Source organism: Mesoplodon bidens, assembly GCF_964165515.1.
Source record: "Mesoplodon bidens genome assembly, chromosome: 12".
In the NCBI taxonomy this organism is placed as follows: Eukaryota; Metazoa; Chordata; class Mammalia; order Artiodactyla; family Ziphiidae; genus Mesoplodon; species Mesoplodon bidens.
In genome coordinates, this window is record NC_138168.1 from 42642091 (window position 1) to 42663692 (window position 21602).

The 21602-nt window shown below is 44.0% G+C and overlaps 1 protein-coding gene across 2 annotated transcripts in view; it reads left to right on the plus strand.

The window, feature by feature from the left end:
* SOBP (sine oculis binding protein homolog) overlaps window positions 1–21602 on the plus strand; it is a 153849-nt gene that overhangs the window by 71801 nt on the left and 60446 nt on the right. The window contains exon 5 of one of the 2 annotated variants that reach the window (XM_081251321.1): window positions 15740–15835. The exons of the other annotated variant lie outside the window; for it this stretch is intronic. Within the exon in view, the coding sequence (XP_081107447.1) occupies window positions 15740–15835 (96 nt within the window). The remainder of the gene's footprint in view (window positions 1–15739; window positions 15836–21602) is intronic. 2 annotated transcript variants of the gene reach the window in all.

Consider the following 21602-nt stretch of genomic DNA (forward strand, 5'->3'; position numbering starts at 1 on the left):
TGTGTGTGGAAGGGAAGCCCATCCGTTGGGCCTGAAACCACAGGATGAAGGGGAATGAGATAAATGCTGGCTGTGAGTCCCTCCCTGCCTTGCAGAGCTGCCTTTGTTGCGATGAGTGTGAAGCACCCGCCTTAACTTTTTGTTACTTTGGCTTTTTTGGCTAGTGTCACATCTTATAAGTCACAGTCTAGCTTCTCCTGTCCGTGTTTTTACTGCACAGAAGGTTTCCCAATTTGCAAGCGTTTGCAGCACGGCTGGGCCCGGAGATAAAACAGAATGTGTATGTAGTACAGCATGCATTCAACTGATGCACAAGATTCTTTCCACCATATGTGCGGAGTAGTGTGCTTTTCCCCCGAGGTGCCACTGCCAAAACTGCCAGGAGTGCCTGAGTAAGTGGAGGAGAGACACCCCGAACGCAATGCGGCACCAGGCCTTGCCACCTCCTTGGAAAGAGACCCTTGCTTTCAACACCCACCTGCACTTTTTTACCCCCTTTGTTAGCTCAGCTGTCCCACTCTTTTCCACTCACCTTACACAGTGCCCCTAACCTCATCCTGTCCCCTCAGCCTTGGTCCGGGGTGCCAGGCGTTGTTGAGGCCGGTATGGAGTTCCGGTTGCCCTTCTGGTAGGAGAGGAGAGGTGTAATTAGCACTTATGCTAATGAGGATAACAAGACTGTGGTTAAAAACTCATCAGTTACAGAGGAATGACATGAGAGGAAAACCAGCTGATTTATTTTTTCTTCCCCGTAAATGTTTCTTGTTCTTCATCTCATGCAAAGCATAGCTTACCAAGCCTTTTTACAGGAAAGTAACATTAGTCTGGTCTTTATAGGGAAATCTTCTGGTGGAACTTCTTTTATGTTAAGGAAAAAAAAAGATGAGAGATATAAGATAATTGTACTTCTCACTCCTTGTATCCTTTAGCTGAAGTAAACCAATTCAGAGAGTTTTTTGGTTTATTGTATTTTACTTTCATATTTGCTGCTGAAAATTTGAATCGTCACTACCTTTGGCTTTACTGGAAACTTGTTTGTTTGAAAGCATACAGTATTTCTGACCAAAAAATGTCTGCTCAACTCAAACTCAAACTCTCTTCGTGATCTATATGTATCAGTGTAACATGGAGGTTACAGCCACTCTCTCACTAAACCGAGTGTGGGTAACGAGTACTAGCCCTGCTTCACAGATGGGAAACCAAGCCACAGGGCAGTAACTGCCTTTTACCTGTCCTTCAACTTCTTTAGCTGCCAGTCTGGGAGGTAGGGCTCCTCTACCCACAGGCCCTGCAACAGGAGGGGTTGGATTATTATATTTGATGAAGCATAATAACGGTGCTATTATAATCGATCTGTTGTTACTAAGTCATTATCTCAACTTGCTACATTGATTTCATGTGATTTAGTTGTAGGCTTTCTTCCCCAGCATGTTAACAGATAACCTTTGGGCCAACCGAAAGTGTGATTTTTGTGCTTACATTGTTTGTGAGTGCTGATGGATTTGCTACTGTTGACTGTACCACAACATAGAACGACACGTGTCTCCGTATAGGCTACCTGTGTGCTACCCTACCTTTCCCGAGCAGTAGGTCTGGGGAATTCCTTGTCTGGGAGGATAGGCTTGGAATGGCAGGGCTCTTGGGTTTTAGCATTGTCTTTTGTCACTGTGGGGGCTCAGGGAAGGTGATGTACACCATGGGGGAAAGAATAAGCTGATGGTAGATACTGCCCTGTTCATGTGGAAATCTGGGTGAGCAGGCAGTCAGGTGGGTGAGCCCCTCTGGGTGCTCAATGAGAGGCGAGGGTGATGTGTTCTGGAAAGATCAAGGACAGGAAATGGTAGGGATACTGAGTTGCCTAGGAGATCCCACAGACCATCTGTGGTGGCCCTGTTGGAAGCTTCATTACTAAGGGCACGAACCAGGGGAGAAATGTCCTGCATTTTAGCAAATTTATCGTGGAGTAGGAAAGTCTTCTCAGCCTCGGAGAGCATCCTTGGCTGGGGAGGAGCACATCAGAGCCTCTCCTTCAAGCCGTGTTTTATTTATTTATTTTAAATTTATTTATTTATTTTTGGCTGTGTTGGGTCTTCGTTGCTGCGCGTGGGCTTTTCTCTAGTTGCGGCGAGCGGGGGCTACTTTTTGTTGCGGTGCGCAGGCTTGTCACTGCGGTGGCTTCTCTTGTTGCGGAGCATGGGCTCTAGGCGCGTGGGCTTCAGTAGTTGTGGTGCTCGGGCTCAGTAGTTGTGGCACATGGGCTCAGTAGCTGTGGCTCACTGGTTCTAGAGCGCGGGCTCAATAGTTGTGGCGCACGGGCTTAGTTGCTCTGCAGCATGTGGGATCTTCCCGGACCAGGGCTCGAACCCGTGTCCCCTGCATTGGCAGGCAGATTCTTTTTTTTGGCGGTACGCGGGCCTCTCACTGTTGTGGCCCCTCCCGCTGCGGAGCACAGGCTCCGGACGTGCAGGCTCAGCGACCATGACTCATGGGCCCAGCCGCTCCGCGGCATGTGGGATCTTCCTGGACCGGAGCACGAACCCGTGTCCCCTGCATCGGCAGGCGGACTCTCAACCACTGCGCCACCAGGGATGTCCAAGCCCTGTGTTTTAGAAGCACATCATCACTTTGCACTGGTGGCGACAGTCACACTGGGACTCGACTCTTATTCATTTGGTAATTGGTTATTTTAACACAAACTGTGACTAAGGAACATGATTACACACCTGTCAGCCATATGACGGGAAAGAGCAATGTCTGTGAGCAGGGGAACCGGCTGCATTTCCACCCGGGTCTCCATGGAGTCTTCTCCATCAAAGATGTCATTTTTCATTTTTACCTTGAAACAAGACAGACATTATAGCTACTGCCTTGTCTGTATCATTTATAGGAATTGCTGCCACAGATACTAATCTAAACCGATTCTGATTATATCTTTGTAGACATCAGATCCTAGAGCAGGAGGGCAGGATGTAATACAACGAAACAAATGAGCATAAACATTATATGGTACCCGTACAGCAGCTTCCTGTGACAGGGCAAGGGGTGGAAAGAAATGAAAGTGTTTTGTACAAGGAGGACATTTTACTTTAAGATGAAATAGATCAGTAAAATAAAAGAAAGCTGTTTCTGATTGTACAGGTGACTAAGTGGAGGAGGGGATTCTCACTTATGGTGAGGGGATTGCCAGGTGATTCAGAGTCCTGTCTAAGGGTTGGGAAGGAGGGATGATGTGTCCGAAAGATGAGGATAAACACAATAAGAAACAAACACAAAGAAACCTCAAAGGCAACAATATTGAACTGAATTTTAAAACAAATAAGGACCTAATAAGAGTTGCAACATTTAGTTTAAAAAAGCCCTAGCCTTTTGAATAAGAAAATAATATTCACTCATTTGCACATTTTCTGAAAGTGGTGAACCAAATATTAGATTGTTTGGAAATTCTTCCTTGCCTTTATTTGTCTGCTCCTATCCATCTTTGGTGAGGCCATTCAGTTTGGAAAGAGTGTGTGGTCACCATGTATACATGTCCAACCTCTGCTGAGCATTGAAATCAGCAAATGATACAGGTGTCGTCTATTGCTGAGTTAGAAACAAAGTTGATACAGGATGAAGTTAGTAGCTGGAAAATAGGGAATAAAGGGGGATGATGTGAATGGTAAAGAAGGGTACCAGCAATTAAACCTTGGTTGTTAATTTGGCAGAAGTGTGGTGAAGGTGGTAGAATTCAACATGCAGCAGTCTCCAGGAATCCCAGGCTGCTTATGTGGGTGGGAGCTGTCCAGTGAGGGTGGAAGGTTTCTTGATGGAGATGTTCCTCATGAAACATAAGAGGAGATAAAGAAGTAAGAAAACAAAACGATGCCTTATTTGCAGAGGGCACAATGGGTAGTCAGATGGCAGAAGAGAGATAGAAGCCGTCATTAGGTACCGATGCTGTGTAGGGGGTTAGGATCCTGATGAGAGGGTGTGTTTATGCATTTCTAAAAGCCCTCAAACCTTCGCCAGTGTCTTTGCCTTTGCCTTTGGCTGCTGACCATGCCCTATAGCTGCCTGCAACTTGATTTTAATCAAGACTTTAATGATAAGAAAAGATACTGAGTCACTATGGCCTTCCTGCCAGCTGAGTTTTTCTCTCCAGAAAAGAAGTGGACTTGTGAAATTTAAATAACTGTCATCCATTGAGTTCTTACGCTGTGCCAGGCATTGTGTGGGACATGTGATGGATTTTCTCATTCAATCCTTGCAACGAATTTCTAAGCTGGATGTTATGTCCCCCATTTTTATTGGTAGCACCGGAAATCACACTCAGCTCGTTACTGGCACCAAATGGCTCTCCTCACCCCTTTCTGTACTAACATCTTCAACCAAATGGCACAGGGGTGCTCAACCTTTCAGAATTTGCTCTTGCTTTTTCTTGGTTTTTACTTCCTCATAATTCTTGTGTGTTTATGAGAATATTTTCTACTCCTTACTTTTTGTGGTTTACTTTTATCTACCTTTCAAATTTATAATTATTTAAAAATCTAAATTTTAAATAGGATATAAACGTACGATATTTGACACTCCAAAAGGTGTATGGTTAGACCTTGGCAAGGGATCGTTTGTTCTATTGTCTGTCTGTTATCATTGAACTTCAGAAATTAAAATATGTTGAACATGTGGGCTGGATACCATTCATTTTGGGTACTTAGTTGTAGATGCTCAATGAATGATGAATGAATGAATGAGACCTCAGGAAAAAATTATGTAAATGCTCTTGTCATTGCTGTCTGTTTTCTGTGAAGTCACAATGCCACACAAAGTGGCTTGGTGTAAGTTTGGAGTAGTGCAACCTACAGTTTATGAATTTGGGCAAAACATTTTAAGGCAAAGGTCTGTCATCCCTTAAGGCAAAGAAATGAATTAAATTTCTTTATCACACTAGGATACTTGATTGTAATCTGCTTGTTATTATGAATAAAGGAAAGCTAATACTAGTAATAGTTATATCAACTGATCATTCTTATTCCCCTTTTACTATTTTCCACATCAAACCATAACAGTTTTATGTTCTATGCTTAGGCAAGAGCCACAAGAAGAGTTTTATGAATTTAGAATCCTTTGTCCTTGAAAACATGTCTCAATCTATCTTGATATCCAAGAAAAGATTTGGGCTCCCACGCTCACCTTAGGATCCCATAATCTTACATTTGTAGGATGAAACCAAAATATAAGAGAGATTTGAAAACAAGCAGGCCCCCTAATGAGAAGTCTGTCAAGTTCAAGGATGTGTCCTTCCACATCTCCATGCAGAGTTTCTTCTGCTGCTGTACAAGACTCCTCGGCACACTCCCATTTCGATGTCCACTCCTCACCCTTTCTCCCCTCCCATCCTTCCCCATCTCTGCCCCATACCTCAAGGGCATAATACTTGGAGAGGCCATTGCCCTCCATCTTGGTGGGCTCAGGATTTCGGTCTGCTCAGGCTTCGGCTGTCTTCTTGTTGCTTGTGTTGGCTGTGGTCTAGTAGACTGCCCCTCAGGCCCTTGTGGGGTGCCGGCTTCCGTGACCACCTCCATTTGAGCTGCGTTGGGCATCAGTGCTTCACCATGAAGAGGGGAGACCACAGGGCAAGACGTCCCTCTTTCCCACCAGGACCCACAGGGACGTTTGAGCGATCATTTCTCTGTCTTCCGAAAATGTCTGCAGTTTCTCTTGCTCATTGTCAGCCAGGCTTCCTCTGCTGGCTGTGCCGCTGTGGAAGAGCCCCTGCGGTGTGGGGACAGGAGCCGGTGTCTGCTGTCGAGACACCTGCCAAGCTTTGTCTTTATCAGCTCTTTAGCTTTGGACAAGGTACTTAACTTGGCTACACTTCAGATTCCTTGCTGGCAAAATGGAGGTGGTAATGGTAATACAGACCTCATGAGGGTTTGGGGAGCTTTAATGAGCTGAAGTCTGCAAAATTCTTAGCATGATGTCTTGCACAGAACAGACTTGAGTCTTGTGTTACTGTCAAAGTGACTTCTATACTGAGTTTTCTTTCTTTGTGGTAAGAGCCCTGTGAAGCGGTCATTGAGTTGGAAGTTCTGGAAGTGGTAACGTTCTCTCCAGTGCGGTCCAGTCTGTGGTCTGGGAACCTCCTTCCAGGGGGGCTACCAGTTATCTCATATCTAGAATCACACTGGGCAACTGAGATACCAGGGTGCAGAGGAACTGGAATAGTTTGGGAATTTTGGCACCAGAGTGGTTGGGTGAGGGAGGGATTAAAGCAAATGGGGGGAAGCGGGAGGGCCACTCACTGTGCAGGGAACCTACGCATCCCCTGTTCTCAGTTATTCTAAAAAGGGAGAGGACGTGGAGACCCAGGTCATTTTTTGTCTTTTGTCACCTGGGCTTTGATTCCAAAATATACTTCCTGGAAGTATAATAATAATAATAAATAATAATGATAATAGTAATAACAACAGAGGAACAAGTGTTAACTGAAATTGTCATCCAAAATGGACTTTAACCTGATACTCGGCTGTTGGCCTCGACAGGCCTTTCTGTCGACACCAGTCAAATTCTGCGCGAATGATTATCTCCTATTTAAACATGCCACAATCCCACTTTTTATTACCTCCATTCGTCATCTGCAGAATGACTGGGCTTTAAAAACGAAGACTCCAGAGAGTGTTGTTTGAGCAGAGGTTGTTATTCATGAAGCCTCTGTGCCGCCATCGTTGCATTTGGGTCCTCAGAGAGGCCGATTGGTCCTGGGGTTGGAAGCCAGGTAATTTACACTTTGTTCCTCTAAGCCTGATGGTGCCTCTGTTGACAGGTCAAGGTTCACGTGGATCGTAATTGGAGCTGTCAGGAGGACCATCCTGTTCAGAATCGCATTCTGACTTCACGATCTGAAAGACCCGGGGGCAGAGCCCATGGATCGGTCACCCTGTCCTCCTTCTTTGCTTGCCCCCTCCACATAAATCACAACACCGCTCCAAGACAGTCAGAACACTTGTGTGGACAGTGCACAGTGACAGTCAGGGTTTTACACCTAGTCCTGGTCTTTCTTCTTCACGTTCAGGCCAATTTTAGATCTTTATAAACATTGCATAATTCACAGTTCTGTTTCTCGCTAAAGAAATCATATCTTTAAGACAAATTGTACTTGGGGCACCGTTATTGGAGGCCGACCGTAAAACTGTCCCAGGCCAGAGCAGTGACCAGAGTAACCCTCCTGTGGGTGTCCAGAGTGGAGGACCAGAGTGGACGGTCCAAAGCTAAGTCCATGAGAGATTGCAAGCTCCAGGCAGGCCAAGTGCACAGATCAAAGGGCCCAAGGCAGGGCCAGAGTCAAGGGTGAGAGTGGAGAGCTGGGAGTGGTATGGAAGAGGACTCAAAGCCAGAGCTGGTAGGGAACCAGTGACAAGAGTGCAGGCTGATTGCTGAGATCAGCCTCTGGGTCTCTACAGTCCCGCTCTGCAGGTTAGTGGGCACCCAGGGGACGGGGTTGACCGCGGCTTAGCATATGAACTGTTCAGAGAAGATGTAGGCAACCCTGTTGTATCTGGGCCTTGATTATGGCATTTCTGTGGTTGCTCGTTGGAGAAAAGAAAGTCTTCTGTGTTTCCCTGCCTTCTGTTTCCCCTCTAGGGTCCCAGGGTAACAGATGCAAATGAATAGTGAAAAGCCAAAAGGCAGGCTATGGGCAGAGGTGGGAGGTGGGGAAGGGGAGCAGTCAAGGAGTCTGGATAATCCACTGTGGATCAAGGGTCCTGGGATGATCAGAAGCTGACTGGAATGTGATGGTGATGTCGCGTTCGCTGAGAATTGAAAAGAAGGGGCCACATGCCCCAGTTGCCGGGTCTTACCTGTGGTCACTTTGAAAAAACAGTTCTTACCAAACGAAGACACTCAGGTGACCTGACAAAGAGCAGTGCAAGATGAATCCAGAAGGGTCACCTGTTCGATAAAGAGAAAATAGATTTTAAAAAGGAAAAGCAAAAACAGGGATTTCAGAACCACTTAGCAACTGCTCTGATTATTCCAGACACAGCTGTAATGTGCTGGATTGAGGATGATATATTTTAGTCCGTGTGGTAGCTGTATTTCAGGCTGATGTGGAATCTGTTGCCATAACTGTCATGCACTCCATTAGGGCCCTGAGTGAGGGCAGCCATTAATCAGGCATGAGACCAGCCCTGTAGCCTCATACACTCGCAGGTCTGAGCAGCTCTGACCTGACATCGTTTAAGGAGATGCTCATGGAGGCCATAAACATGATTCGATTCCCATTATCTTCATGTTGCATGTTTGTTACCGTTATTCTTTGAAGACTCCAAATTGGATATTAAAAATTTATGATACATATAAAGGTTTGTATGGAGTGAAAAAATAGCAGCAGCAAATAGGTCCATCTCATCCATCAGAGATGTGTGAGCTGTCAGAGGGGCCTGAAGAGGTATGGAGAGAGCCCCTCTGCTTGCCAGTTGAGGAGGGTGGAGAATTAGGAGGAACTTCGCTGGGGGAGACAGCTTCTCCCTTGGCCCACATGCTAAGGGGGAATTTAAATACATTTTGTTAAAAGAACAAAGTAGAACAGCACTGCTGCAGAATCCCATAGTCAGTCTTCAGTGACAAGCTAATGAAAGGGAGGGCAAAGGATCGTGATGCAAAGATTGGTAGCAACATGAATTGAGCAGATGCCTGGCTCCACACATTGAAGTTTCGGGGTGACAGGAGTATCTCCAGAGCAGGGAGCCTGATGCCAGATGGGAGTCCTCAGTCTAGAAAGAAAGCTCTCTGCCCAAGCTGCATGCATACACAATCCTGTCCATGACCCACCTGCCTTCTGATGTTCAGTGACTTGAATATGTACCTACATAGAAACAACCCATCTGTAGAGGTAGGCAGCTCAGAGTAGAGAAAAAAGGGCACTTCTGGGTCTTACCTTAAGGAAGAGCAAAGGATTAATGAATCCATTCAACATATATTTATAGGATTGTTTTACAAGGTACTCGCTGAGCCTGGGGGCTTCGTACATAATGCATGGTCTCTGCCCTCAGGCGTTTCCCTTCTGGTAGGGAAGGTGAGAGAGGAGTCCTAACTGAGGTGAGTTACACCAAGGGGTCCCAACTTGGGGCACTATGACTAGGTGAGATAAAGAAACAGGGAGCGAGGCACCAGGTTGGTTGATCTAGGAACAGAATTTTGGGGATGAGAGTTTCGTAGGCAAAGACCAGAGGTTAGACTGATCTTTGTTAGGCAAAAGTCAGTCCAGGTGGGAGGTGGAGGAGAGAAACATATGGGACAAAAGGATTATTGGCTAAAGTCCAAATTGAGTACAGGATCTTCAGGCTAAGTCCCTAGTGTCTAACCAAGTGGGAGGGACACTAATCAAGTTGGGCAGAAGTTCATGGAATAGTTGGTGATGGTCCAAGTGTGAGGCAGATGAAGTCAGAAAGCTCCAGCAGAGGCCTGCTGAGACTCAGTATGGAGAGTTCTCCTCGGTTCAGGGGCAGAACATTCACCTCTGGGGACTGGGGTGCAAGGCAGAAGGTCCAGTTGCTAGGGTTAAAGGATAGGGACTCATTCATTCCTTCATTCTCTCACTCACTTACCATTTATGGAGCCTTTATAATATGCCAGGCACTAGATGAGGCCCTAGCGATTTGCAGCTGAATAGACCACAGTTTCTGCACTCAAGGACCACACAGATTAGTGGGGAAGGCAAACACATAGATGGTCATAGTACAGTGCAATGGATGGAGTGGCTATAGAGAGAGACAGAGGGGTACAAAGCCCAGGTTAGACCAGGAGGAAGAGGTCTCAAGTGGGTTCCTAAAGGAGCTGCAGTCTGAATGAAGGCTTAAAAGATGCCTAAGAATTTTCCAGGAGAAGGTGGGGGAGGAGAGATGGAAACTGGTTTTACCCTGAGGAAATGAGGTAAGGGACAGGAATCCAGTTGAAGGGAACAGGGCTTTCAGTCATGAGGAATTGGGCCACTGAGATGAGAGTAACTTGGCGGTACCTCAAGTGGAAGCAGGAGCTACTCCGGAGGCCTCCCTGTGCTAGTCCAGCCCAGGGGCAGCACTGGCTGAACTTCATTGAGCGGCAAAGAAACTGGGCTGTTGTTTACGTCAAGTTCACAGAGATGTTCGTGACACGCTGAAAGGCCACATGTGGCAGCTGCCGTTTATTCCTCTCTGTGCTTCCTCAAGACAGTGTGTATAGACATTCAACAAAGGAAGTTCAGACCAGAGATGGTACACCAGAAAATGAAATTCCAAGGGTTTTCCGAAGTGGTCTCCCCGTGATAAATTCAATGTATCTTGAATTTTGAAAAGAAATTCTATTGCTTCTGGTTCCAAAAATTAGTTATAAAATCTAAATTTTTTGCTCTAGAGCTCTGCATCTCTAAGCGTACTCCTGCAACTTTGAGATGCACTATTTTTGATGTTCCCAAGTCTAGTCACCGCAGCACATGTGTGAGCTGACATGTGCTACATCTGCTAAAGGGTTGGAAAGCAAAGTCTGGAAGATCTACAGTGCTCCCCCGAGCTCTGATTCCAGGCAGAACCTTTTCTTGTTTTCCAAAGAAGTTCTGAAATCACAATGACAGGGAGGTGTAAAGTCCCCTTCCTCACAGGGAGGTATTAACTCCCAAGCCTAGTTATCTTTCCACTTAAATGGCAACAGTGCTAACCTTTTCATTGAGGCAGAAACATTGCACTTTTCTGGGGTGGGCCAGTGGAGCTGTTTTTAGAATGTTCCACATTTTCTAAAGGAATCCTCCAGAGGAGAAAAGATGCTGATCTTGCTTGGATATGCACATGACACCAAGGCTTTAGCCCAAAGGAATAAGTGGATTCTTTGAAAGAAGAAATAAAGTTTGCTGAATGTAAGAATCAAAATTTAAAAAGTAAATTAGTGATGATTCACAGGAAAAGAGAGGTGAAAATAAAGTTTGTTTAAGTCAGAGGTGTTTGAGGTAGAGAGAAAAATAGTTTAAGTTTCTCACATAATCTATTATTTATTCAAATGCTAGGCATGACATGAAAATAGATGCATGACTGGCAGCGAGATAGGGAAATCCCCTTGCAGTTTAACTGAAGGACTTTAATTTTTATTTCTATTCCATGGCAAGAAGTGAAGCCTTCTTACAATAATAGATCAAAAATGCACCTTTGGTTTGACAATCACATTTGTAGTAAAATGTGAAAAACAGTTTCCCGTTCACTTTTCCCCATAGTTGGCATAAATCTCTAGCATATTAGTCAGAATAAAGCTGTTGGGAATAAGACCCATGGAGAGAGTTTGTTCATCATGACGTGTTTTGACATTCCTTCTGTCAGAACTGGTCACTTTATTTATTTATTTAAATAAATTTATTTATTTATTTGTTTTTATTTTTGGCTGTGTTGGGTCTTCGTTGCTGCGTGCGAATTTTCTGTAGTTGAAGCAAGCGGGGGCTACTCTTCGTTGCAGCGCATGGGCTTCTTATTGCAGTGGCTTCTCTTGTTGCGGAGCACGGGCTCTAGGCACGTGGGCTTCAGTAGTTGTGACACGCAGGCTTCAGTAGTTGTGGCACGTGGGCTCAGTAGTTGTGGCTCATGGGCTCTAGAGCGCAGGCTCAGTAGTTGTGGCGCACTGGCCCAGTTGGTCTGCGGCATGTGGGATCTTCCCAGACCAGAGCTCAAACCCATGTCCCTGGCATTGGTAGGCAGGTTCTTAACCACTGCGCCACCAGGGACGCCCAGAACTGGTCACTTCAGAACAAAGTCAGACATCAACACCGGTCTCCTGGCCCCGGTGGATACCACAAACTGGTGGTGGGGTGGTCCACCTCGACACAGGCCATTAGAGGAGGCACAGTCCTTAGAGAATTCCAGAACAATAATGAAACCAGCCGAAAGTTGGTCTGCTTTGTGTTATTACCATGAGCAGTGATTACGAGCAGCTTCAGTGTTTACATACCCTCCCTGCAGGGGTCGTGGACTCCCTCTGTCTACCTGCATGGTACGTCCTTGTCTGCCACCCAAAATGGGGCAGATGCAGAAAAAGGCAATGGCTTCAATATACAAATGAATCTGAAGTGCTGAAATGAATCTGCGCATAGGGTAAAGAAGTTCTAATGGATTTTGTCTAACGTTGCCACAAGTTGCTGTGGAATGATAATTAAACTCGTTCCTACAGAGCGCTTACTATGCTCCAGTCAGTGGCTGGGGCCAACGATCCAATGGCGAGAAGCCAAACACTATCCTGCCCTTAGAAAGCTTGCAGTCTGGTGGGGAAGACAAAAATTACAGCAGCCAGTGTAAGGGTGCACCTGTGTGAGGCCTAAGAGAGGGCAGAGTGGAGGTATTTGACTTGGTTAGTGAGGTTCAGGAAGGTCTTTTCTTTCCTTTTTTTTTTTTGCGGTACGCGGCCGCTCACTGTTGTGGCCTCTCCCGTTGCGGAGCACAGGCTCTGGACGCGCAGGCTCAGCGGCCGTGGCTCACGGGCCCAGCCGCTCTGCGGCATGTGGGATCTTCCCGGACCGGGACATGAACCCGCGTCCCCTGTATTGGCAGGCAGACTCCCAACCACTGCGCCACCTGGGAAGCGCAGGAAGGCCTTTTTGAGGAAGAGGTATAGTAGTTCTTCCAAGATTATTTGTCACACCAGAAACTAAAAATAAATAAAGAGAATTTTTTGCTTACAAGCAGCTAGTCATGAAATCTCTAAGTCTTTGGAGTAAACCCCACTGCTGGAGACACATCCTGTATTCCTCCTAGTGTTGTACAGCTGTTCACTCCAGTGGGCCTGGGGCCTGGCTGGAGGCCATGCTGACAAGTCTGCTCAGGGCCCTCTCTTAATACCCCTCCTCCAGGCACACTCCTTACATCAGTGGTTCTCGGGCTGCCTGTGCATTACTACCACCTGAGAGCTTAAAAAAAAAAAAAAAATCCATGTCGAGGCCCCACCCTGGACCAGTTAAATCAGAATCTTGGAAACATAGTGGGGAGGGGGAGTTCAGGCATCAATATGTTAAAAAAAAAAAAAACCACCCCAGATGATTCTCATATGCAGCCAGAGCAGAGAACTACTGCCTTAGATGAATGCACTTAATTTCACTTAGTCCAGTAATAATAATTTAAAATTTTACATTAAAAAACTTGAGAATGCAAAGGGAATTACTTGTGTGTGCTTGTGAGTGCTTGTGTGTGCACACACACGTGAGGGTGATGGTGCTTGGTCTTCTTGCATGTCATGTGCTTTCCGTCTCTGTGGCATGTGGTGGAAACACAGCGAATGGCTGGAGGATGGAATTTCTTGGACTCCAGAATCAGGTTGATTATCAGAGGCAGACCCGTTCCAAGCTCCATGGAGTGTGATGCAGAGGCAAATACACGGTTTAATAAAGAAGCAAATTTCTGCCTTTCTCTCTCCACTTCTAATCACTCCAAGCCCCCTCTCCTTTCTCTTCCACTGCTGTTTTATTTACTCTCATAAATTATGAGACTTTATATAAAATCCTGTAGCCCCTTTGAGGAAGCACAGTCAAACCTTAATGGGTTTTTTTGTCCTTTAAAAACATAAAAAGCATTGTGAGCACCTTGCATGTAAGTGGAATGAATATATTTTTGCCACTAATGTTGAAAATATCCCCAGGCATCTGGTGTGTATGAATGTGTATACATAGTACATGCATAATAAACATCTTCCACCTTATGAATATTTATACACAAGATACATATATATTGAATATAGACATACATATGTAAATAGTAGCCCTTGTAAACTATATGCCAAGTATGTTTCCAAGCATATGCATCATAGTGCATCAGGAATATAATAAACCTACCACCAAGTTTAGCATATTTTGAGGTGGCGTCTTCTACAGAGTTGTGGTAGGGTCTAGTTACTAACCATGTATGGTTTTTTTTTTTTCATCACTGAAATGTTTGTTAAGCACCAAATAAAAGTAAGGCACTGGGCATAGTAGAGTAAGAAAGATGAAATAGATGCGGTCCCTGCCTTCAAGAGACCTGCACCTCACAGAGTGCCTTACAGTTCACTTAAGAATCTGACATGTTTGCTACCCATTGGCATCTTATTGCTTTTTATACAGCTGCCTTTTATGTATACACTCTGCTTTAAAATGGGCCCCATTTAAGGCTCTATTGGCTTAAACCCTGATGTAGCTGCATAGTAGAACTGATGCTGTGAGAAGAAACATCACTGGTTTCAGTGCCTTGATTGGACATGAGCATACTTGCACATTTTTTCTGTCACACACAGTCCAATCCTGCATTTTCATTTTACTCTGATTTGGTAGATGGGGGATAAAAGGTAAAATTAAAAGGCACCAAATCCCAGAGATGTTTGTAAATCTCAAAAATACTTTTTGTAACCCCTGTATTACTACCATGACAGTCCACTTCCAAATTCCATCAGTTCCCTCCCTGCAATAAGTGGCAGAAGCCTTTATTAAAGGCAAGCTGTACATTCTAAAATGTACAGAATAGTGATCCCTTTCTAAAATGACAATCCCTAGTCTAGCTGAGAGCTCTGAGTGATACTTGTCAGGGGCAGATTTCACGCCATTAAAAGAGAAACAATACATCAGCACTGTCACCGCTATGCACAGATGTATGCTCATTGTTTTCTCCCCCTCAGTCCATACATCACAACAGGTAGTTCTCAGCTGTTCCCCTGGTGCCAGACATACATTTTATCTAAAGAGACAGCAGATAGAACTACCTGCTGCTTCCTGTGCGGTTCTCCCTGTGTTTCTCTCCCTTTTCCTACTTCACTTGGGCTTTTTAAAATCAGCTGGCAGGGAGCCAGGAGCTCATCATTTTAATGCAGTGCAAAATGGAATATGCATAATTATATGCAAGCCATATGTGAGGGAGACAGCTCAGCTGTGAATTTCAGGAGGCCAGGAAAGAGAGAGCAGTTAGGGCTGAGATAAGAGGAGTGCAGAGCAGAGTGCAAGTGTCACCCAAATGAATGGTGTAATGAGTGTGCTGCAGACACGCCTCCTTTCACCTACCTCTTTCTTCTCTCCAACTCCAAACCAGAAACCAATGGAGATTAGAAAGGGAAGACTGTATGCAAGGGGTATTGCTAATGGGTTCTGTTAATGTCTCCATTTAAACTTCAGTTTTCTTAATTAACAGTGTAGATGAAAATAACCAGTAACTTTTAATGCAGCTTCTTAATTAAATCTTTTTTTTTTTTTTTACTGCATTTGATTGAAGAATCATTGTTCTTACTAGATCATTACTCCTTTTAGATCTTTATTTAAAAATTGAGGGGAATCAGTTTATCTCTAATAGTATTACAATGCAAAATATAACTATGCAAATTGCTTTTCTTATGGCCTTGCTATTAGAATTTTTTAAAAGTGCATTATCTAGAGATTGCTTAAGCATGCCAAAAAGTTTAAACACGTACGTATGTCATATAATCCTAAATGTGCAACAAAAGTCACTGGAAGTCTGAAGTGGTGGTAATTTTCAACAAAATTATTTGCTTTTGGTTTGTTTCGTATCGTTTTAAATATTACACCACAATGAATTTGCATGTTCAAACTGAACTGTGTAAAGAAAAATAAATCCCAAATTTTGATATCTAAAAGGCGTACTGCGTATTTAAACAAATTTCTTATTAATGTTGTGATTTCTGGATTCCCGTTTGTTTAATGATCTGAGCTGTTATGCTTTTAGCTTTTTTTCTTCCATTATTTGTAAGTCCCTAAATAGGCCATTATATTTCCCTTCAGGCTAGAGATGAAGATGGACATGCTGAAAATTTTCCCCAGCAGCACTATGCTAAGGAAACTCCAAGGCTTGCCTTCAAGAATAACTGCGAACTACTTGTAAGAATAACATACTTACAACAAGTCTAGAATGTTACTTTAGCACAGTGAAAACAGTTTTTGAAAGGGTTTGTTCATTATTACATAAGTTTTGAAGTATTATAGTTTTTCTGTATAGAGTTCTAAATGCTAATTCTGATATCACTGAATATTAATTATAAGATCTCAAATTGTTTGCAAATCTTTTGTATCTGATTATAGAGCTTGGATGGCCCTGTCTTTATTAGCTTGTTCTGTATAGTAGTTGATAAGCAGCCATTTGGAGAATGGCTAGTAAAGTTAAAAATATAGAAAAAGACAGTTGATGTATGTAGCTTGGAAAGAAAAAAAAAAATCCCATCCCCATCCCTCCTCCTACTTCCTAATTGTACACTATTTTAGGAGACAACATGGTAATATTTTGTTCTGCTAGGAAAGATAGCAGAGTTGACACGCAGTACTCCCTTTAGAATTCAAGTATTCCTACACTCTCTTGCCAAACTCAATCAGGCGCTTTCTCCCTCCTATGTAGAAGTCAAAGCAGCGACAGGATGCGGGGATGTTTCCAAGTCGTGAGAGAGAGGATCTCAGCTGTGACAGGGACTCTGTTCCAATGCAGGGTTAATTTGCTGTTCATTTTAGCATTTATAGCGAGACAAGATGAAAAGCGAGCAGGAATGCCTATTATATTTCTATTAAATGAATCTGTTGGGACCTAATGTTCTTGATTAGCTTTTGAAAACCAGTACTCTGCAATGCATTTTCCGTTTACCTAAAGTAAACAGAGAATGAATTGTCATTTATTTAGAGATTCAAACACTGCTTTTGAAAATGAAGCTTTATGAGGGATCTAGCTATGTTGTCCCTAAATGTTCTTTTCTTTTCAATTTCATTAAAGCAAAACATTTGCTCCAACTAAAGGAAAACACTGAAAGAGAATGAGGATGCTCACTTGTTACATTTTGAGGTAGTCTCTTTTTCTGTTTAGTTTTTTGACCTAACAGAGCACAGCCCTGCCAGGTCTCTGCATTAGGAAATCCCACATGTAACAGTCTTTGGACTTAGCTCTGATACCAACTGTTCATTAAAAACAAAGTGTCCAAAGAGCAGGAGAAGAGAGAAAAATACAGTTCTTTCTCATTCTAGCCACAGTAGCTGGATGTTGACAGTAAGAAACTCCTTCCCACTCCACAGTTTGCATGGTTTACAATAGCATCACTTATTCTGTGTGTCGTCCCTTGACCAACCAATCCACAGGCAAATTTGTTGCTTATAAGTGCAGTTTTTTTCCCTGAAATTTTAACTCACCTTATGTTTTATCTTAGGGCTCTTAAACCTCCAGGCTTGCTAGCATTACCTGTTTGGGGGAAACTCTTTTCTTTCATTTTCATTTTAATGTTTTACTCCGTAACTCTGATTTTCCAGCAGAAGACTATAGGGGCCATTTATACTATGTTTTGATATCAAAATGCTTTTGAGAGTAGCTTACTTCTTTTTAGAGATATTGTTAAAACTAATATGCCATATTTGATTTTTTTTTCCTATTTATTGGAAAAATGAATGTGCTTGAGTTCTGGTTGTGGTCAGTTTATACTGGAGAAAGTAAAACATATATGTGAACCTCTCTTCCAGCTATCTTTAGAGAAAGTATATGTTTAGTCATTGCTGTGCTTAAACACGATATTGTGTTGGCAGTAGTTTTGAGAGATTGGTACAATCTTTGTCCTTTTAGTAGCTGTTAGAAATGCTCTATTTTGGTCAGTACACTTTCTTGTGATAAAAGGACCAAAAAAGGAATAGAGAGAAAACACAAGTAAGCTTATTTCTCCAAGGAGAAATGTAATTTTTTTCAGTTGCAAGAGAAAGGATGGTGTCTGGCTGGTTATGAAGAGAAGTTATGCTTCTATATGAAAATGATTTGTTCATTCACAAGAGAGAAATAGGAAGTCCTTGGAGTTTTCTTAGTGCAGCTTAGGGCAAATTTTAAAAGGCTTGGTGAGAGAAGATTGCAACCCCCACTCCAAAGGGCTTTTCTTACCTTAAGGGTGGGTCTGCCATCTTGCATGGTTCGCTAGAACAGGGGTGGCTTTAGAAAGTGGGGGAGCTATTTGGAAGATGGTGATGGCTCTTGGGAGAAAGCCTTGAGGGCACAGGTTACTTCCAGGCTCCCAGGTGATCAGGAACACATGGCTGGAAGGCTAACCCTCTGGGCCACAGGTGCTGACAGAAAGTGCCCTGGCCAGGTAGATGGGACATGGCCTCTGACTTTATAACTGACTATTAATTGTCTCTGCTTCTTGGAAGAGGAGGAATATTAAGTAACCTAAACAAAAGCAAAGTAGAATCGATGCCTAGAATACGCAAGTGTGTGTAATCAGAAGGCACTGACAAAGAAAGCATTGGCTGATAGAAAAATCTGCTATGTGACTGTCGATTTCCTGTAGGTATTGATTTGCCCATTTAAATCTCAAACTGTGATATGTGCCTTCACACTTAATGTACAACACAGATGACTAGATATTTAGCTTGGTGGCCAAGATTCTTTGGTTGGTGACTGTGTAGCAGTTTCCTTATGCTTTTTATTAATTTTGAAAATGCAAGGCTGTCAAGATGAGTGGCATTAGATAAAACTTGAGTATTATTTGATATATCACAATTCAGTGTGGCCCCACCTACCTCTTCATAGGTAGATGTATGTACACACACACACACACACACACACACACACACACTCCTCAGGGTCTTTTGCTGGCTTAAGTTTATGACCAAAGCAAATAACTTTCAGTAAAAGAAAATGTGGGAAATTCACATCACTTTAACAATACAGCATCATGGCCTATGAGAGCCCAGAAGAGGGAACACTTAGAGCCAGCCTCAATGACCAGCCCTTGTCCCAAATTCCAGCTCTGTTGCTAGTCCCTTTACCATTATTGCCTCATTCTTTTGGGACTAGAAGTCCTTCTCATTTCCCCTATTAAAATGCTCATATTGATGGTGAGAATTGCATTAAGAGCCAGAGTGGAAGGAGGACCTAAATCACACCTCTCTTATGCTAGTACTTGCTCAGTTCTTGAAAGCCACCTGGGGTAACACCTAGCAGAAGTATAGCATAAGCTGAGTCCTTGGAGGGAGAAGACTTCTAGCTAGAAAAAAAGGAACGTTGAAAGAGTTTGGGGAAGGAATTGAAGGCAATTGAGCCTACTCCCCAAGTGTTCTTAGGGGACAGAGAGCATCACTGTATTCAGGAAGAAGGTCAAAATATGGTCAAAGATTAGGGCTTCCCTGGTGGCGCAGTGGTTGAGAGTCCGCCTGCCGATGCAGGGGACATGGGTTCGTGCCCCGGTCCGGGAAGATCCCACATGCCGCGGAGCGGCTGGGCCCGTGAGCCATGGCCGCTGAGCCTGTGCATCCAGAGCCTGTGCTCCGCAACGGGAGAGGCCACAGCAGTGAGAGGCCCGCGTACCGCAAAAAAAAAAAAAAAAAAAAAAGATTAAAAAAAATATGGTCAAAGATTAGCAGCAATCAGTGTGGTATAATCTGGTTGGAAAGAAACCAGGTTTAGGAAGTCTGAAAGGGGAAATAAGAGAAAGGAGACTCAAGAGGAGAACAGCCTGTCTTCCTTGTTCCAGATTCCCGGGTCATCACCTAGACAAAGTTTGACTCCTTTTGGCTTTTCCCTACTCTGTTGAGGGTGGGAGTTTTGCAGAGGAAGGGGGAGGGCGCCCTTAGTTGGGAAGCTAAGTAAAAATGGCATCGGGGAATAATTCTTTCTTCTTTCTGAAAGAAGAATTCATTCTTTACAATGCCAACGTAGGGAGAAGATGAAAACTATTTTAGTTTTGTGGCCTTGTGAATAGAGCTGGTGGAGAGGAGAGTGGCCTGGGCAGTTCTGTGGGCTGATTTGTCCCTCTTATTTCCTTGTGGAGGCAGCAAGGTGGATTATAAGAGTTGGATGTCGCCCTTAAGCAGAACTGCTCTGTATTAATGCAGTGTTCAATGAACAAGATATTATTGATCATCTTCTATGTACAAGGCATTTTACTAGACAGTGCTTTTGGGGTTCACAAATAGAAAAAGACACAGTCCCTTCCCTGAAGGAGCTTACAATTCAGTAGGAAGAATAGGCATATGCAGTATTGTTAACCGTCAGGAATGTGGGCCCTCCGGTCTTCCTGAAAGTTAGAATTTTGTCTCAACTAGACTTTATACCATATCCCTCTGGTGGTAGCTAAGGATCATAGGCACAAAGGCTTAATATTTATGGTGATACATCTGGCATCATATCACATTGGACCCCCGTTTCGCCTCTTGGACCTCTTTGCATTTCAGATCTTCAACTGTAAAATGGATAATAAAAGGGTAATAGCCTCAAAGTATATTGTAAGGATCAAAAGCGATGACATATCGAAAGTGCCTGGTACATATAACATTCAGTATATATTCACTGCTATTATCATCATGCTTCTTTTTTTCATGATTATTATCATTACACAGTGAGCTGTGGCCCTAGAGAGCACCAACAGAGTTCTGGAGTACAAAGGAGGAAGAGATTATTTCCACATGCCATAATCAGAGACTTAACAAAGGAGGATACCTTTGATCTAGGCCTTCCATGGGTTGGATTTTCCATAGTCGGAGCTGGGGTATAAGGGAAGGGGTCATTCCAAGCAGAGGAAAATAGCATGGGCAAAGGCAAGGAGGTGGGAAAGTACAGCCCAGGTGACTCACACCTCAGTTGACAACTAAGTTGGCTGGAGTATAGGGTACCTGAAGGATACAGGATGAGCTGGCAGGCCGGCCCATTTGCAAAGGTCTAAATAACTGACACCATCCTTTCAAGTCTAGACTTCAGTAGTTCTGCTTCATGGAAATTCCTAGTACTTCTGTGGATTAAAAAAAAAATTACTATGGAAAATTCCTAACACATACAAAGTAGAGAGTCATATAATGAACCTCCATGTACTAACAATTATCGACTATTAATCTTGCTTCACCTACCCCTTTACCCATCCCACCCTTTTATTCTGCTGAAGTATTGTGAAGCCTATATGCTTTTTTGTTTGTTTGGTTTTGTTTTGTTTTTTTGTAAAGACTAGCACACCACTTCTCTGGCTATGAAGAATCCATTAAGACTGAGTAAACTGGGAATTAGAGCTTTGTGACTATGTATACATAAAACCAGTGAATCTTGGTTATGCAATATGCTCTTCCCTCCCTGCTCAGCACAGCCTTGTAAGGCTTGGACGATCAGATGGAGGTTTTTTTGTTTGTTTGTTTGTTTGTTTTTTGCAGTACGCGGGCCTCTCACTGTTGTGGCCTCTCCCGTTGCGGAGCACAGGCTCCGGACGCGCAGGCTCAGCGGCCATGGCTCACGGGCCCAGCCGCTCCGCGGCATGTGGGATCTTCCCGGACCGGGGCACGAACCCGCGTCCCCTGCATCGGCAGGCGGACTCAGCCACAGCGCCACCAGGGAAGCCCTCACCTTAAGGGTTTTAAAAACTCCATCTGAGGGCTTCCCTGGTGGCGCAGTGGCTGAGAGTCCGCCTGCCGATGCAGGGGACGCGGGTTCGTGCCCCGGTCCGGGAAGATCCCACATGCCGCGGAGCGGCTGGGCCCGTGAGCCATGGCCGCTGAGCCTGCGCGTCCGGAGCCTGTCCTCCGCAACGGGAGAGGCCACAACAGTGAGAGGCCCGCGTACCTCAAAAACAAAACAAAACAAAACAAAACAAAACCCTTAAGGTGAAAGACTTGCCACAATGCTAGTGATGACTTGAGTCTTCTTTGTTCT